General features: G+C 43.3%; 1 protein-coding gene across 1 annotated transcript in view; it reads left to right on the top strand.

Moving 5' to 3' along the window:
- The window catches only part of LOC308285858 (voltage-dependent R-type calcium channel subunit alpha-1E-like), a gene marked incomplete at its 3' end in the record, with an annotated part of 73,555 nt that overhangs the window by 42,823 nt on the left and 15,246 nt on the right, over positions 1 to 15,486 (top strand). Inside the window, exons 12-25 of the mRNA XM_080726744.1 lie at positions 158 to 367; positions 849 to 961; positions 1,327 to 1,439; positions 1,916 to 2,047; positions 2,621 to 2,690; positions 3,156 to 3,273; positions 4,391 to 4,458; positions 4,568 to 4,635; positions 7,188 to 7,955; positions 8,040 to 8,329; positions 8,585 to 8,744; positions 10,114 to 10,243; positions 12,094 to 12,153; positions 13,168 to 13,274. Of these exons, the coding sequence (XP_080582870.1) occupies positions 158 to 367; positions 849 to 961; positions 1,327 to 1,439; positions 1,916 to 2,047; positions 2,621 to 2,690; positions 3,156 to 3,273; positions 4,391 to 4,458; positions 4,568 to 4,635; positions 7,188 to 7,955; positions 8,040 to 8,329; positions 8,585 to 8,744; positions 10,114 to 10,243; positions 12,094 to 12,153; positions 13,168 to 13,274 (2,407 nt within the window). The remainder of the gene's footprint in view (positions 1 to 157; positions 368 to 848; positions 962 to 1,326; positions 1,440 to 1,915; positions 2,048 to 2,620; positions 2,691 to 3,155; positions 3,274 to 4,390; positions 4,459 to 4,567; positions 4,636 to 7,187; positions 7,956 to 8,039; positions 8,330 to 8,584; positions 8,745 to 10,113; positions 10,244 to 12,093; positions 12,154 to 13,167; positions 13,275 to 15,486) is intronic.

Raw genomic sequence — 15,486 nt, 5'->3', positions numbered from 1 at the left:
GTTGTATAATCTTCATTATTTAGAATTTTCTCCACACTGTTCACGTTTATGTAACAAAAACAAGACCTTGAAACTCCTATTGGAGCGACTCTCTAGGTGTTCTTGTTCGTCTTGTTGGTTTGTCTCTCAACACTCTCTCTCTCTCTCTTTGTCTCAGGCATGTCTCGTTCCAGGGTGAACTTCCGCAGTGGCCGACGAGGCCCCGCCGCTTACATGCGACGGAAGGAGCGCATGCTCCGCATCTCCATTCGCCGCATGGTGAAGACGGACACCTTCTACTGGACTGTGCTCAGTCTGGTGGCGCTCAACACCATCTGCGTGGCCATCGTCCACCACAACCAGCCTGACTGGCTCTCCATCTTCCTTTGTGGGTCTCAGTCGCAACCTATGTCCTGGAGGGTTGACTGTCCATGAATATTTAATGCTACAGTTTACGTTAATGTGTATTTCACCTTCTTGCTTAAAGTTATTTTTCATGTGGGAAGGTCCAGACTCCAGTTATATTTTGATTCCATGGCACACTCCATATGCACATTACAATCATGTCTGACATTTTTGAGCGGTGGTAAACTGCTCCATAGAGTGGTTGTGCTTGTGTCTGTAGCCTTTTTCCTCAGCGTTTTGCCATAGCAAAATGTGTGTACGGTACGTAGCATCATGTTTGTCTAGTGATGTCATCACCGTGTGTGTGTAGCATAGCCTGTACATCCTAGACTCAAATCCTAGTCTGAAGATGTTATGCAAGCATGACCACCGCTCACTTCACATTGGGTGTGATTTTTTATATTGTATTGGGGGCTATTTGCAGGTGGCATTTTCTTTGATACTCTTTGTGTTCTCCTCTCCAGACTATGCAGAGTTTGTTTTCCTGGGGCTGTTTATGGCTGAGATGTTCTTGAAGATGTATGGTCTAGGCTTCCGACTCTACTACCACTCATCCTTCAACTGCTTTGACTGTGGGGTGAGTTTGTTCATCGCACAGTGAGAATCTGCCATAGCTTTGTGCACATATTTGAGTAGCACTGCTTGAAACCCAGACACCTCATGGGCGGATTACCCCTTAGATGGGCAGTATGTTTGATTTCCCCTGCGGGAGACCCTAACCCCAATCCATGTAGTTACATGCACTATGACCCAGAGGAATAATGTTCATATAATACAAACAAGAAAAGGAATCTCTGATACATGATGAATCTGGGTAAATGGGTAACAATGCCCTTGCCAGGGCTTCTACACAAAGCAGTCTTGTTTTTCTTTTTCTTGTTGTGTGCCTGATTAACAAAGGCTTATAATGTGCTTGTTGTGTGGGTTCACTACTCTGTGCAGGTCATCTTTGGCAGCATCTTCGAAGTGGTTTGGGGCTTTTTCCGACCTGGTATGTCCTTTGGCATCAGTGTTCTGAGGGCACTGAGACTCCTGAGGATCTTTAAGATCACCAAGTAAGAATCTGCATTCATAGTTCATAGACTACCTCTGATTACTGTATAACTAGGCTGGTGCCAAATGGGCAACCTACTCTGGAACCATGCAAGTAGTGGATGCAAGTTGCAAATACACGTCCTATCAGGTTATGTGATATGTGCTGTACGGTATATCTTGTGTATTTTTTGAGCATCTTGTCAGAGTATCTGGCAGGGTATTACATGTACCCATTATCATAGTACATAGAGGGGACAGAAACTGGGATTCATAGATAGCTCTGGATATCCGCTGACCCGAGTGACACCCACTGCGCCACCAAGTAGCTGCCCAGTAGCATCTATACGAACACATATTCGGCGGGAAAAAGTCAGCAGGAAAAAATAAATAAGTGTGTTGATGCATTTTCTGCTTGTTTTACATAAAGCACTTTTGCGCTCATGTGTTTTATTTGTTTGAATAAAGGATTAGCTAATGCGGCATTTCTCTCTGCCAGGTACTGGGCGTCTCTCAGGAACCTGGTTGTTTCCCTCATGAGCTCCATGAAGTCTATAATTAGCCTGCTTTTCCTTCTCTTCCTCTTCGTTGTGGTCTTTGCCCTGCTGGGCATGCAGCTTTTTGGAGGCAGGTGAGTAACGCCTTCAGCACGCAATGTACAAGTGATTTCAGTACTCTGGCCCTCAACCACATCAACCTATGTGTCCCTATTCTGTGCATGTCACAATAGAACATTCGACGAACATTAGGCGAAAATAGGTGAACATTGAGCAAAATTTGCTGATCTACAAGCTCAAAACTGAGCTTGTAGATTGTCTGTTTTCAGTGAAGAGAGGGGAAAAAAGACGGCCCCCTGGGGGTATATACTACTGCAAGGTTAAAGTGGTTAATGTTGAGTTTGTCGGAGACAGATCTCAGCTTTTCCCCTTGCCTTTATATATTTGCCTTGTTCATCGATTTGCTGTTCTGATTTGCCAAGTGTATTTCAAACTGCATAACTGAACGCATGCCGCCGTTTTTCAACAGTAATCATACGCTGAAAAACCAAACAATAGGCCCTTCAATCGCGTGTCTTTGATGGAGGGGAAAGGAAATGACTAGTCTGGATGAAAATAGCCTCTGTGTCCTCCTCCTCTATTACCTCCCTCTCTTCTTTACGTGGTCATATTTTCCCCTACATTCATTCTCTTTGCCTTCCCTCTAGGTTTATCTTTGAAGATTACACTCCCACCAACTTTGACACGTTTCCAGCTGCCATCATGACAGTGTTTCAGGTTTGGCTCCCACAGACCTCTCTCTCACTCTCTGCATTCTCTCCATGACACATTGCACCCTGGGATATTTCTCACCCCAGGCAGGAGATTAAACAACACTGCTCACTCGCTATCCAGCCGCTGCCTCTGCGATCATCCCACGCATCCGTGCGCGCATGCACACAAGTTTCACAGTCAAGTAAAACATGAAAGAATGCGAGATCCTAGTATCTCACTGGAAGCTGTAACAAAAACATCTGCGTCCGATCTGCCGACGATTATGCTCAGTGGAATAATGTATCGATGGCTACACTGATTACTGTGCTTTGTCTTTTGCGTATATGCATTATGCACAGTTTTCCCTGCTTGGGTTTTGTCGGACTTGAAATATGTCTGTACAACATAACATCTTCTCAGACCATTCACAGCTGTCAAATGAACAGGAAATGTAACAATGTCTATAAGGATCTTCTTTTGTGTTGGCAGATTCTGACTGGTGAGGACTGGAATGAGGTGATGTACAATGGGATCCGCTCCCAGGGCGGCGTGCAGTCTGGCATGTGGTCCTCCATCTACTTCATAGTGCTCACTCTGTTTGGAAACTGTATCCTTACTTGACCCCACCGCCTGCCCACACCCTGAGAATCAGAGTTAATCAGAGCCCTCTCAGAGTGCCCTTGATGTAGGGCATGTTCGCAGGGGTGTCACAAAGGGGGGGGGGGAGTGGGACTGAGTTACCAGGGCCCACGGTGGAGGGGCCTTAATTATTTTATACTTTAGCTATTGAAAAATAGCAGATATGCTGCGAGCTTGTAGATCTGCTATTTTTGAAAAGTGGTGAAAATGGGTGCAAATCTTTGAATACATTTATTTTTTAAGTGAATATTTTGTAACTCAAATTTTGCTTCTGGGGCTGTCCCTGGAAGTAAATATTTGGAGATGGGGGTCCGTGGCCAAATACATATCATTTTTGGGGTCCTTCACATGAAAAGGTTTGAGCACCACTGTCAAACAAATATTCACGATTTTTCAAAAATAGCAGATCGACAAGCTTGCAGCGCGGCACTCGGTGCCGCGCTGTGAGCTTGTAGATCTGCTATTTTTCAATAGTTAAAGTTACAAAATAATGTGTTCCCTGTCTAAATGGGTTAAACCCCCTCGCCCTATGAAGAACATTCATGGGGGGCCCGCAGTGAATCCTTGTACCCAGAGCCCAGAATTTGGTGCGACACTCCTGCATGCTCGCACGCCATGCTTTTCCCTTACCGCATGTTTCACAGTCAAACCCTATGGGAAGCGACCGTCAAGGAGCTCCACCATAGGTTCAGATGAGTTAATGACATGGATCTCTTTTTGTTGAGACATGATCGTAGGCTGTCTGTCTGGTTCAAATATTTGTATTGCCAAGCACAGGATAGGGCATACATTTTCAAATCAGTGCTTCCTTATTTTCTTTAACAAACAGACATACACAAAAAAATAAACAGATACAGTGAAAGAACACAAACAATTTCAAATGTACGTATGGGGTGAATTATCATGGCTGCACCATGGCTGCTTTTACTTAACCAAACATGATCGTAGGCTGTCATATCAACTCAGAAAAGGGCTGTTGACTCAGAAAGGGCTGCCAGACTGTCTTTTGAGTTTGGAATACAAATAATACATTAATCTGATTGTTTTTTCCCCACCGTTATGCCCTTTAACTATTCTGTGAACAGACACGTTGCTCAATGTGTTTTTGGCCATCGCCGTGGACAATTTAGCCAACGCACAGGAACTGACCAAGGTGTTTGCATTTTAGTTGTTTACTGATTGAACTGATATAATTTGTGTGAGATGTCCATTTCGGGGATATGCAGTGTTGACTTCATATATTCTTTTTTTGTCTTTGTCAGGATGAAGAGGAGGAAGAGGAGTTCTTCAACCAGAGGTATGCCAGAGGCAGAGACGGCTTAATGTCTGAGTAAGTCATCCGATCCGTTTAAACCAGTCAAGAATGGCCATGCTGGAATGGGTTACCCAGAGCGTTCAGAGTCCTTAAGTAGTTCTTAAGAGTTGTTTCCAGTATGTTAATTTGGGTAACTAACTACCCAAATTAACTCTCTCATTTGCCAAATTCCATCACATCATTTGTAAAAGGAAGGACTTACATTAAAGCATCACTATTTCATTACGCTTTTGGTTGTGCGAGCGAGTTGTGAAACCAACCTGGGAAGTACTTAAGTTTTGAATGCTGTGGGAAAGACCACACCTGTCCGTCCTATCGTGCTGCGTGCAATGTTGGTGAGGAGGAGCTCAGCAAAAATCTACAGGGCTTACCCTGTAGAGTTAACATTTACAAAATATAAGCAGGAATTGAAGATTCTCTCTCTCTCTCTCTCTCTCTCTCTCTCTCTCTCTCTCTCTCTCTCTCTCTCTCTCTCTCTCTCTCTCTCTCTCTCTCTCTCCCCCTCTCTCTCTCTCTCTCTCTCTCTCTCTCTCTCTCTCTCTCTCTCTGAGAACCAGCTAGGCAATTAGCAGAGACTGCTTGATGTGTTCCTCTAGTGCCTTTGGTTGCATGGTGAATGCAAAGCTAGAAAGGCATGTTGAAGGCGTTATGGACTGGATGAATGTATCGTATATGCCTGATTAAAAAAAGCATGGTCCTCCACAGATTGCCGTTGTAGCATTAGTGCAGTTGTATTGTAACTGTATTGGCAATAGGAACTCTATGTTGGTAGCGTAATGTGCTGTAATGGATAATGACCCCCCTCTGACTCTAACAATGATCTGCATGCTGTGCTGTGCAACTGTCCTCTGCAGTGGCTTTTCACCAGGTCTAATGATGCGGTATTGTTTTTGCTTTCTGAGAGGTTGAAGTCTGTCATTCTCTACTGGGTAGAGGCATACTTAATTTTACTGTCTAGAACCTGGGCTTATGAATTCATAATTATGGTGCGTATAGGCGGAAGACGTTGTTCTGGGGTCGGGAATATTGCCGGAGGCATGATTGAACTGGCGAATTTGGAAGAACACAAGTTTGATCCCTGTCAATTTGACCTTTCCTGTCTAAGTCTCCTTGAATGAGGCTCCAAAGCCTCTTACTGCTCCTGGGATTCGGCACATGGCTGAACCCCGGACCATACCCTCATTGGGGGAGAAGGTCAATGTGTCTCAAGGGGCGCCGCGAAGAAACAAATTCCCGACCATACAGTGTGTAACATGGGGATTGAGTGCTCATTAAAATTTATGTACACATTACGCTGAGATTAATTGCCTATGAAGGGAGATAATTGGCCAAACTTTACATTACCTTGACTCTATTTGTGACACCAAGTGTATCATTTGTATGTTACATATTTGAATGTTGGTCCTGTATATGTGTCACAGCTAGGTGTCATTCTTGATATGTATTACAGTGTAATGCTGCCTCCATCACGTTTGTCTTTCCAATGCCTGTTGTGTGGCACTGACCAAAATGTTTAGTAGAGAACAGACAGTTTCAAGTCAGTTCCAATGATTTTTGTTAACTGGTAACACATTGATTGAAAAGAAAAAAATATATATAACTATATTCAATAATTGTATTAATAATAATCCTAATAAAAATAAATCAAAACAATATTTTATACTCTACATCACTGTTTCCCAAACATTGGGTCGGACCCATTTGTGGGTCGCAGACACATTGTTGTGGGTCCCTCGTTTTCTGTCTCCTACATTATTATTTCAAAAATATTTTCTCAAAACTTTTTTTTTTCATGAATTAAAAACAAACTGATTAGAAAACAGATGTTTTAGAAGTAGTGAAAATAACCGATCTACAAGCTCACAACGCGGCTATTATCACTAGTTTGGGTCCCAGGCAAAGGTCTAATTTCTCTTTTGGGTCTTGAGCTAAAAGGTTTGGGAAGCACTGGTCTCTGGGCTTATGGCCCTATATACCTGAGATGACAGGTATGAAGGTGGTTTCACCATTTGGACTTGTTTTGGAATGTGTCACAGCAGTTGTTCTTGTTCTGTGTATGTTGGAAAACACTAATGTCTTGTTTTCAAATGATCACTCATTGATTTCATGGACACCAAAAGAGTCTGAATACCAGTAAGTAAAGTTGCATCTGCTTTGTCACAAAACATTTCTCCCTTGAGTTTCCCTACTCGATTAGAGAAGTTGTTTTCTAGACAGTTTTGGTCACCGTTTTTCATTACTTTAATCCCGCATTCTTCCCTTTTGTTCTTGTGGCCTTGGTTTTTGTTTTGGATTATTTGTTGTCCTCGGGTATTTTCTTTTTTAGAATCTTTTTAGTCTATTCTTCTATTATGTAGCTCAAATTATTCAGCCTTTCCTTTTGCCAAAGTTATTTATTTGTAAAAACAGATTCTATGAAAAATTGTTCTTACTTTTTTCAGTTTTTATATTTCTCCTGGAGGTAGTGTACTCAATGTGGACTTTGGTTTAGTTTCTACATCATTAATACATTCGATGTGGGTGCACTGCTGCCCCCTAGTGATGCTATGTGTTACTGTGCCCCTCAGGGGGAGGAGAAGACCTTACCTCTATAGGAAACGAGCCATCCACCGAGGCAGACCAAACTTCCCGGGGGAGGAGGAGGAGGATTCAGTCGGGCCTCCAGACAAGCAGCCCCCCCCCAACGCCTTCGTCAACCGCCGGGAGCGAAGGAGAAAGGTCAAGATGACCGTGTGGGAGCAGAGGGCCAACCAGCTGCGTAAGCGACGTCAGATGGCCAGCCAGGAGGAGTTGTTTAGCAGTCCTACAGAGGACAACCCTGAGACCCCCGGCAGTAATGTCCCCGCCCTCTCCCCGGAGGTCAGCCCTGCGCACCTGCCCGAGTCGCCGATGTCCGTGGGCATGCCCCTGCCAGAGCCCCCCATGTCCGTCGCCATCCCCTTACCTGAGCCTCCAGAGTCGGAGCCCCTGCCTCCGCTGACCCAGACCGAAGAGAGAGCGGGTGGGGGGAACCACCGGCCGGCCGGTGGGGGCCGGCACAGAGTGGCCCGCAAGTTCCGGCCCACCCCCGGGCCAGACGAGGCATCGCGTCACCGGAGGCACCGTCACCGTGACTCCCGCGCCGAGGCCAAGAGCCTGGACAGTGGCCAGCTGCCACATGGGGCAGCACAAGCCACCCGCTCCGCCAGCCGCGAGAGGAAGATCCTGGACGAGGGGGAGGAAAAAGAAGAGAGGGAGCGTGAGAACAAGGGAGAGGTGGACAGAGGGTTGGTCCAAGAGGATGGGGAAACCGGCATAGTGAACCCATATGCAGAGGTTGGAGATGAATTTGGGAGGTAATAATTGACTTATTTGCAGCGTTTGCAAAGTTTTCACTGTGCTGTTTTCAGTGGAGTCATATTCCTTTTTTCCCATTACAGAGGCAGTGCACTTGGTGCGGACATCCCCGAGCCTCCCCAGTGTGAACCCTCTCTTCTGGGTAGTTCCTGGGCAGAGCAGGGTGAGGTGGGGCAGGCTGGCCAGTATGAGCTCCTCGGTCCAAACCCTCCCGTGGAGCAGGCCACAGAAGCCACGGAGCTGTCTGTCAGGCTCGTTGACACCACCACCACAAACCACCCGGTGTCTCTGAACCGTGACAAGTCCAAACCTGAGGGAAGTGTGATCATTGAAATGTCTGCACAGCCGCTTCTGGAGCTCAACCCCATGACAGGTAGGACACTTTCACCTGCATTTCCTCCTCTCAGTCGCTTCGCAAGTCAGCGGCTGTCTACGGTGTGACTCAGCGTGTCATATGGTTTCATGTATCAACCCGGTTGTGGGAGTCCCCCGAATTTCTGGCGAAAAAAAGTGTCACACTTTACCAGTCTTTCCCGGTGACTCAGTTATGACGACTCATGTGGCTTTACTTATCACTAACCGGTATGCGCCTACAGCTACAGTACATACTCCTCTGTTTGTGTCTCAGTGAACAGCAGAGAGCTGGAGGCGTTCCCGGCTGAGCACAAGGAGAGAGGAGAGGAGGAGGAGGAGACGGGGGAGGAGGAGGAGGAGGAGGAGGAGGAACCTCCTGGCCCTCCTCAGCCTGCGGAACCAGACAGCATGTTCATCTTCAAACGCTCCAACCCGTGAGACATTCACAAACCTGCACTACCACATTTAGCATTATTACATCCTTTTTGAATAATCCCAACTGCACTCTCTGCGCCTCAAATAGTATTGGTACCTTCCTTCACATGGTTTGGGAATGCCCAAATGTGTCGTCATTCTGGAATATGGTTGCCTCAAAACTTTCAACTATTTTTAGTATTAATATCATATCTTCTCCTTCTTTATTTTTATTAAATGACGTCTCACAGTTGCAACTAAACAATATACGCAAGCGCATCTTCTTTGCTGGATTAACGGCGGCGAAGAAGATGGTAGCTACGCGGTGGAAACCTCCTCATACGTTAACGTTTCGCCAGTGGGCCTTAACCTTTCTAGATATAGTATATTTAGAGCAGTCGATAGCAAGGTTACACGGAGCAAAAGAAGAAAACATTAATATGTGGTCGGACATTGCAGATAAGCTTAAGGCTATGATTCAAGAAATCACTATATAGTGGTAACAGCCTAGCACAGGCATGCACTATTGTACATTCCGTGTTGGTCCGGGGAAAGGGGGTGGGTGGGTTTTCTTTTCCTTTTCTTGTTTTGCTATTGTTTGTGTTTGTCTGTTAATTGCATTTTTCTTTTGATTAATGTTTTACTTTTTCTTGTTCTATTCATATGTATGTCTCTAATTTTATGTTATGGAAAATAAAAATAATTGATAACAAAAAAAAAAAAGCATTATTACATCCTGAGTGTTCATTTCACTGTTTGTGTATAATTATAACTTCAATAAAGGATATCGTCGTTGTCGGGTGGAAACCTTGTATGTCCAAAACCGTTTGTTTCGTATTTATCATTTGAAAAATGATTTAAACTAGTGAAAACAGCCGATCTACAAGCACACAACGCCTCGCACCGCGAGGCGTTGTGTGCTTGTAGATCTGCTGTTTTCACTACTTTTGTGCGACGGCCTTGTATGACGAAGCAGGGCTTTACTTTGCGAAAGAACGTACACATTTGAAACTTGGAGATACAAGGTTTCAACCCGACAACGACGATATGTTATTGTCTATACACAGCAGAAGGTTATTATAGTTTTGAATTGTTCATTCGTTTTTTTTTTTTTCGTTTTGGCTTCCTGTTTTACATTTCAGTTTAGCATTAATTTGTTGTTAAAGTGGGTTTGCTAGCTCATTATTATTTTAGTTTTAGTTTTGTCAGGGGTGAGATTAAAAAAGTTTTTCTTTTCTTTTCACTAAACTGAGAATAGGTACTCTAGGGTTCATACAGTATGGTGGTTAAAGGAAGGATTAATCCATTCACGGTCCTGGTCAGTATATTATACAAGTACTTATAGTAGCTTCCCAGCTCTCACCAGCTAACTCTCCCTTTGAATCACAGCATTAGGAGGATCTGCCACTATGTGGTCACTATGAGGTACTTTGAGATGACCATCCTCATGGTGATTGTGGCCAGCAGCATTGCCCTGGCTGCCGAGGACCCCGTCTGCACCAACTCAGACAGAAACAAGGTGTGCTGGGAAACCCATCTCTCCCCAATGTATTTGCTGTCAATTACCCATACAGTATGTAGTGCAGTCCCTGTCACTGCCGACCTACACATGGAGGTACAGTACCAGCCTCTTCTTTTCACTTGACTGCAAGCGGTTTCACCAGGACACCATAACGCATGCAGAAGTTCAGGATTTCTCTCCCCAGATTCCCCGCCCTCCCCTGACCAACTGGCTAGTGCAGTGAGAAGGAAATCTCTCGCTGGCTTACCAACTGAGAACACTGCCAACTGTGTTTGTTGGAGTCCAAGTCAGAGGCATGGCTGGCGCGTATAGAACCCATGCATCTGCGGTTGGTTTACTTCTACGCCACCCGAACATCCATGAACATTGATATGCTTAAGATTAGGTACAGATGGGTGCTCGGGTGGTGCAGGGGTTACGTTTATGCCCATCACTGTGGAGACTATGGGTTTGAGTCCTCCACGGTGCCTCTGGCTTGGCCGGGTGCTCCAACGAACACAGTTGGCTGTGTTTGAGGGTGCGAAGCCGGGCAGGGCCTCCTCTGTCACCTGTTGGGTGGGTAGCTAAACTGAGTTGAATAGCATGGGCCTCCACATGTGTTACACACTCATCATGTGGAAAGAAGAGGCTGGCGACATCAAAGGGTATCAGATGGGACATATGATTGTCTACACCAGGGTTCCCCAATTAGTCTTCCCCAAGGGCCGAATTATGTCTTGGGTACCAAGCCGAGGGCCACAACATTGCAGGGGGCGACGGTGGCGTTCCCACTACTCCAGCGACAGTTTTCGTCCTTGTCGGGTGAAAATCTTGTATGTCCAAAACCATTGGTTTTGAATTTATCATTTTAAAAATGATTTAAACTAGTAAAAACAGCCGATCTACAAGCACACAACGCCTCGCAGTGCGAGGCGTTGTGTGCTTGTAGATCTGCTGTTTTCACTACTTTTGTGCGACGGCCTTGTATGATTTGCCAAAGAACGTACAAATTTGGAGATACGAGATTTCCACCCGACAACGACGATATACTAGTGTTGCTGCTGCTCTTATACCACCATTATTACTGGGGTTGGTGTGGGCCAGACAGTAGCCCCCCGCGGGCCGCAAATGGCCCGCGGGCCGCCTATTGGGGAACCCTGGTCTACACCCTCCCTGACGAACCTAGTAATGGTCAGCAACGACAAAGAACTACAGTACAAGGAGAAGCGGATATTGGCTGGAAAAACTATTAAATGGGGAGAAACATTTTATTGGGGGGGACTAGAAACAGATGACATTTAATACTATAAGCATCAAACAACATTTAAGGTTAATTTTGACTTCCGTGGATGCCTGACTATATGGAGGAGTGGATAGACTGTTGAGCTCGTAAAATACGTTGATGACTTTTGTCAGAAGAAATGTGTAGTTTTAGATGGCATGTAGAGATGCAGAAAGAATAGATTGACGAAAGTGTAAATGTAAAACAAATGTAAATGTTGCATCCAGCTTATTTGTGCAGGAAGTTGGGAGGACCTACTTTCCCTATGATTATTGTAATTAAATTGTTATTAAAATGATGAAAATGTAAAGGATTTGTCTATATTTCTCATACTTTGCCATGTTTGGTTATAAAAGTAATAGCCCACACTACTTAGTCATGAGATATTGTGATATAATGATAATATACCACGGTCTATCATCAGTTATTGCTTAATTGTAAGTTGACCTTCAGTAGATCCCTTACTGCTTGAGTGCAGCTGCTCAGTTTCCAGCCATTAGCTATGGGTCTCAGCTCTCAGGTGAGTGCAGCAGAGTGTAACTGAAGTATAAACAACATAATAATTGTTTGTGTTTGAATTTCCCAGGTCCTGCGCTATTTTGATTACGTCTTCACTGGAGTCTTCACCTTTGAAATGATTATTAAGGTAGTAAAGAAAATTATAATTATACAAATATTGCCTTCAATATGGTATATCGTGGCTGCCCTTTTAATGGGAACGCATTATTATGATGCATTATTACTTTAACAATTATTTTATGCTTTAACTATTGAAAAATAGCAGACATACAAGCTCGCAGCATGGCACCGAGTGCTGCGCTGCGAGCTTGCAGATCTGCTATTTTTGAAAAATCATAAGAAATTGTGCAAATCTTTAAAGGGATATTCCACTGCCTTGCATGGGTCTGCCTCCCCAGGCTCAGGGCCTCTCCACATACACACCCATTGTAACTTCAAACTCCATTTTAACCATGATAGATTCATTAAAAACACCCATTATTTTTTTTCTGGTGACTCATAATACCCTCCTAATACGTGAGCAGGCAGTGTTTTTTCGATAACATTTTTCATTTATTTTTAATAAATTTGTTTTGTATTTAATTTTTCTCATTTTCCCAAAGAATTATTAAAAATAAATGAAAAAGGTTATTGAGAAAACACAGCCTGCTCACATATTAGGAGGGTATTATGAGTCACCAGAAAAAATAATGGGTGTTTTTAATGAATCTATCATGGTTAAAATGAAGTTTGAAGTTACAATGGGTGTGTATGTGGAGAGGCCCTGAGCCTGGGGGGCAGATAACATTTACATCAAATATCTAAATATTGAATGAAGTAAATTAAAAATTGTTCAGGGTGTTCATAAAAGCCTGATTAGATGATAAAGTGACCAAAAGTTTTTTTGAAAGTGGAATATCCCTTTAAATACAGTATATATACTATTTTGAGATGGGGGTCGGCACTCAAATACATATATTTCTAGTGGCTCTTGACATTAAAATGTTTGAGCACCACTGATCAAACATACATTTTTCAGAAAACCATTTTTAGGTATTTTTCTGCCAATTTTTCAAATGGGTTAATATACAGTACATAATATGCATGCTCTCCTGCAGTATACTGTGTGTGGACATGGTGTATGTTTTTGTTTTGTCTCCAGATGATAGACCAGGGTCTCCTTTTGCACGATGGCTCCTATTTCCGTGACATGTGGAACATTCTGGACTTCATCGTGGTTGTGGGAGCGCTGATCGCCTTTGCGCTAACGTGAGTCACGATAAAGCACTTCCTTGGCGATGACTAATGACTCACTCACTGCAGCAAATCATCTCTGCACGCAACATGTTATGAATGACCTTCCCTTCGACGGCTCTGTTACATGCAGGAACAAATGCAGGGGCTGAGCAGCTCTTTTCAAAGACAAAGTTATTGATTATTAGATCATGGCAAATGGTTCGAGCCCCGGCTCCACCTGGCCTCGGTGTCCTTGACATTGAACCAGTGTTGATTTCATCGACTAAAACTATGATGAAAAATGTTTGTCGACCGAGTTTTTTTCGAAAAAAAATAAAAAAAAACTAAGCTGTGATGACTAAAACTAAGACTAAATATATTGACAATTTCGTCAACAAAATAAAAACTAGACTAAAACGTTAGGGAGGGACTAGTGGAGGAGAAAGTCATTTTATGTTTGGTTGCTCTCAGGTGTTGCTTGCTGAAAATAGCAGATATACAAGCTCACAACGCGTCGCAGCGCGACGCGTTGTGAGCTTGTAGATTGGCTATTTTCAGCATGCAACCAAGTGTAAAATCAGTCATTACGATGCCATCAAGGCCTGCCAAAATACATTTTAGTTGACTAAATCAACTTTAGATTTACTCAACTAAAATCTCATGATATTTAGTCGACTAAAATTTGACTAAAACTTAAACTTTTCAGGAGACTAAATTATGACTATAACTAAATTAGATTTTATTCAAAAGACTATGACTAAAACTAAATCAAATTTGCTGTCAAAAACAACACTGCATTGAACCCTTAGCTGCTCCTGATGAGCAGGCTGGTGCCTTGCATGATTGCAACTGCCTTTGGTGTGTGAATATGTCTGTGTGAATGTACAGTAATGCATATTGTAAGGCACTTTAAAGGCGCTCTAGAAATGCCATCCGTTTGCTATTTAAAAAGCTCACGCTTGTGTGGGACAAATGTGGGACTCAAGGTTGTGTGGAACACATTGCTCGGCTTTGAAAGCTTCAAATGGGTAGGAAGGATAGCTCATATCTAATTGTTTTTCAGACCAAATATAGATTATGGCCCTAATGTATGCTGCTAAAATCCCAAGAACTCTCTCTCCCTTGCTTTATTTTCCCACTACATCAGGGCTACTCAACTTAATATGGCTCAGGGGTCACTCAGCAAAATACCAAAAGTCCAAGGGCCGCAAGCTAAAAATTATGGTCCTGTTTTGGACATTTAGACAATGATTTTTGCAACACGTTAACATATAAGGCCAAACATCATTGAACAAAAAGATTGTAATGGAATGATTCATGATGAAATGTCTTCTTTAGGTTCAAACAAAATTGCAAAAAAGTCTTGTATAAAACAAGACAAAAATAGTTTCTTAGGGATTTTGGAGAGAAACTGAAAATATGACATCAGTAATGATTTGTCCACACTGAAAATAAAAAATATTTTTTATTGGTATGACCATGATGGGCCACATAGACATGCCGTAGGGGCCGCATGCGGCCCATGGGCCACAGGTTGAATAGCGCTGCACTACATGATTGTGATCAATTTTCTTGCACTGCAAATGACTCTGTGTTCATTTCTCTGTTGTGAATATAGATGTGTATTATAGCTGTGATCCTCCGAGCTGTGCTCACTGTGTATCTCTCTTTATGCCTCAATTTTCTCTGTTGTTCCTGTGGATTGTATCACTGTTGGTGCTCCCAGGAATGTGATGGGGTAAACGCATCTCATACACTTGTTTACGTTTAATATTTCTGTATTGTCATACTGTATGTCTCATTGGACCTTTAGCCTTGATCAATGTGCTCTTGCCTTTTGGTGAGACCAACTATGCTCTTCATTTCATTGGCTCTTCTGACCAATCCAAAGTTCTGTTTCTTTTTACGCCGTGGCTGTGTAGGAGGCGAGTGAAATGGGTCTGTCTGTCTGTCTATATACTGTAAGACTGTGTGTCCGAGGCAAATGTTGCGACTTTTTGGACTTCCAAATTTCACGTGCACGCTGTCAGTGGGCCAAGAAAGTACCTCCATGCATTTTCTTTATATTTAACTTAAATGTTATAATCATAGTCAATGGTGTTCACATCACGCTGACACATCATAATAATGTCCTATGACTGATGACTTCCACATGAAATCTGAAGCCAAGCAGTTATTAGATCCTGTCTTGTTGTTTTATTTCTTGTGTTGCCATTTAAATTGTGTGTGGTACTGCACTTACATG

Source organism: Nannobrachium achirus (assembly GCF_963921795.1).
Source record: "Nannobrachium achirus genome assembly, chromosome: 5".
NCBI lineage: Eukaryota > Metazoa > Chordata > Actinopteri > Myctophiformes > Myctophidae > Nannobrachium > Nannobrachium achirus.
The sequence above is the reverse complement of the archived record's forward strand: the minus strand, read 5'-3'. Positions and strand labels throughout refer to the sequence as shown.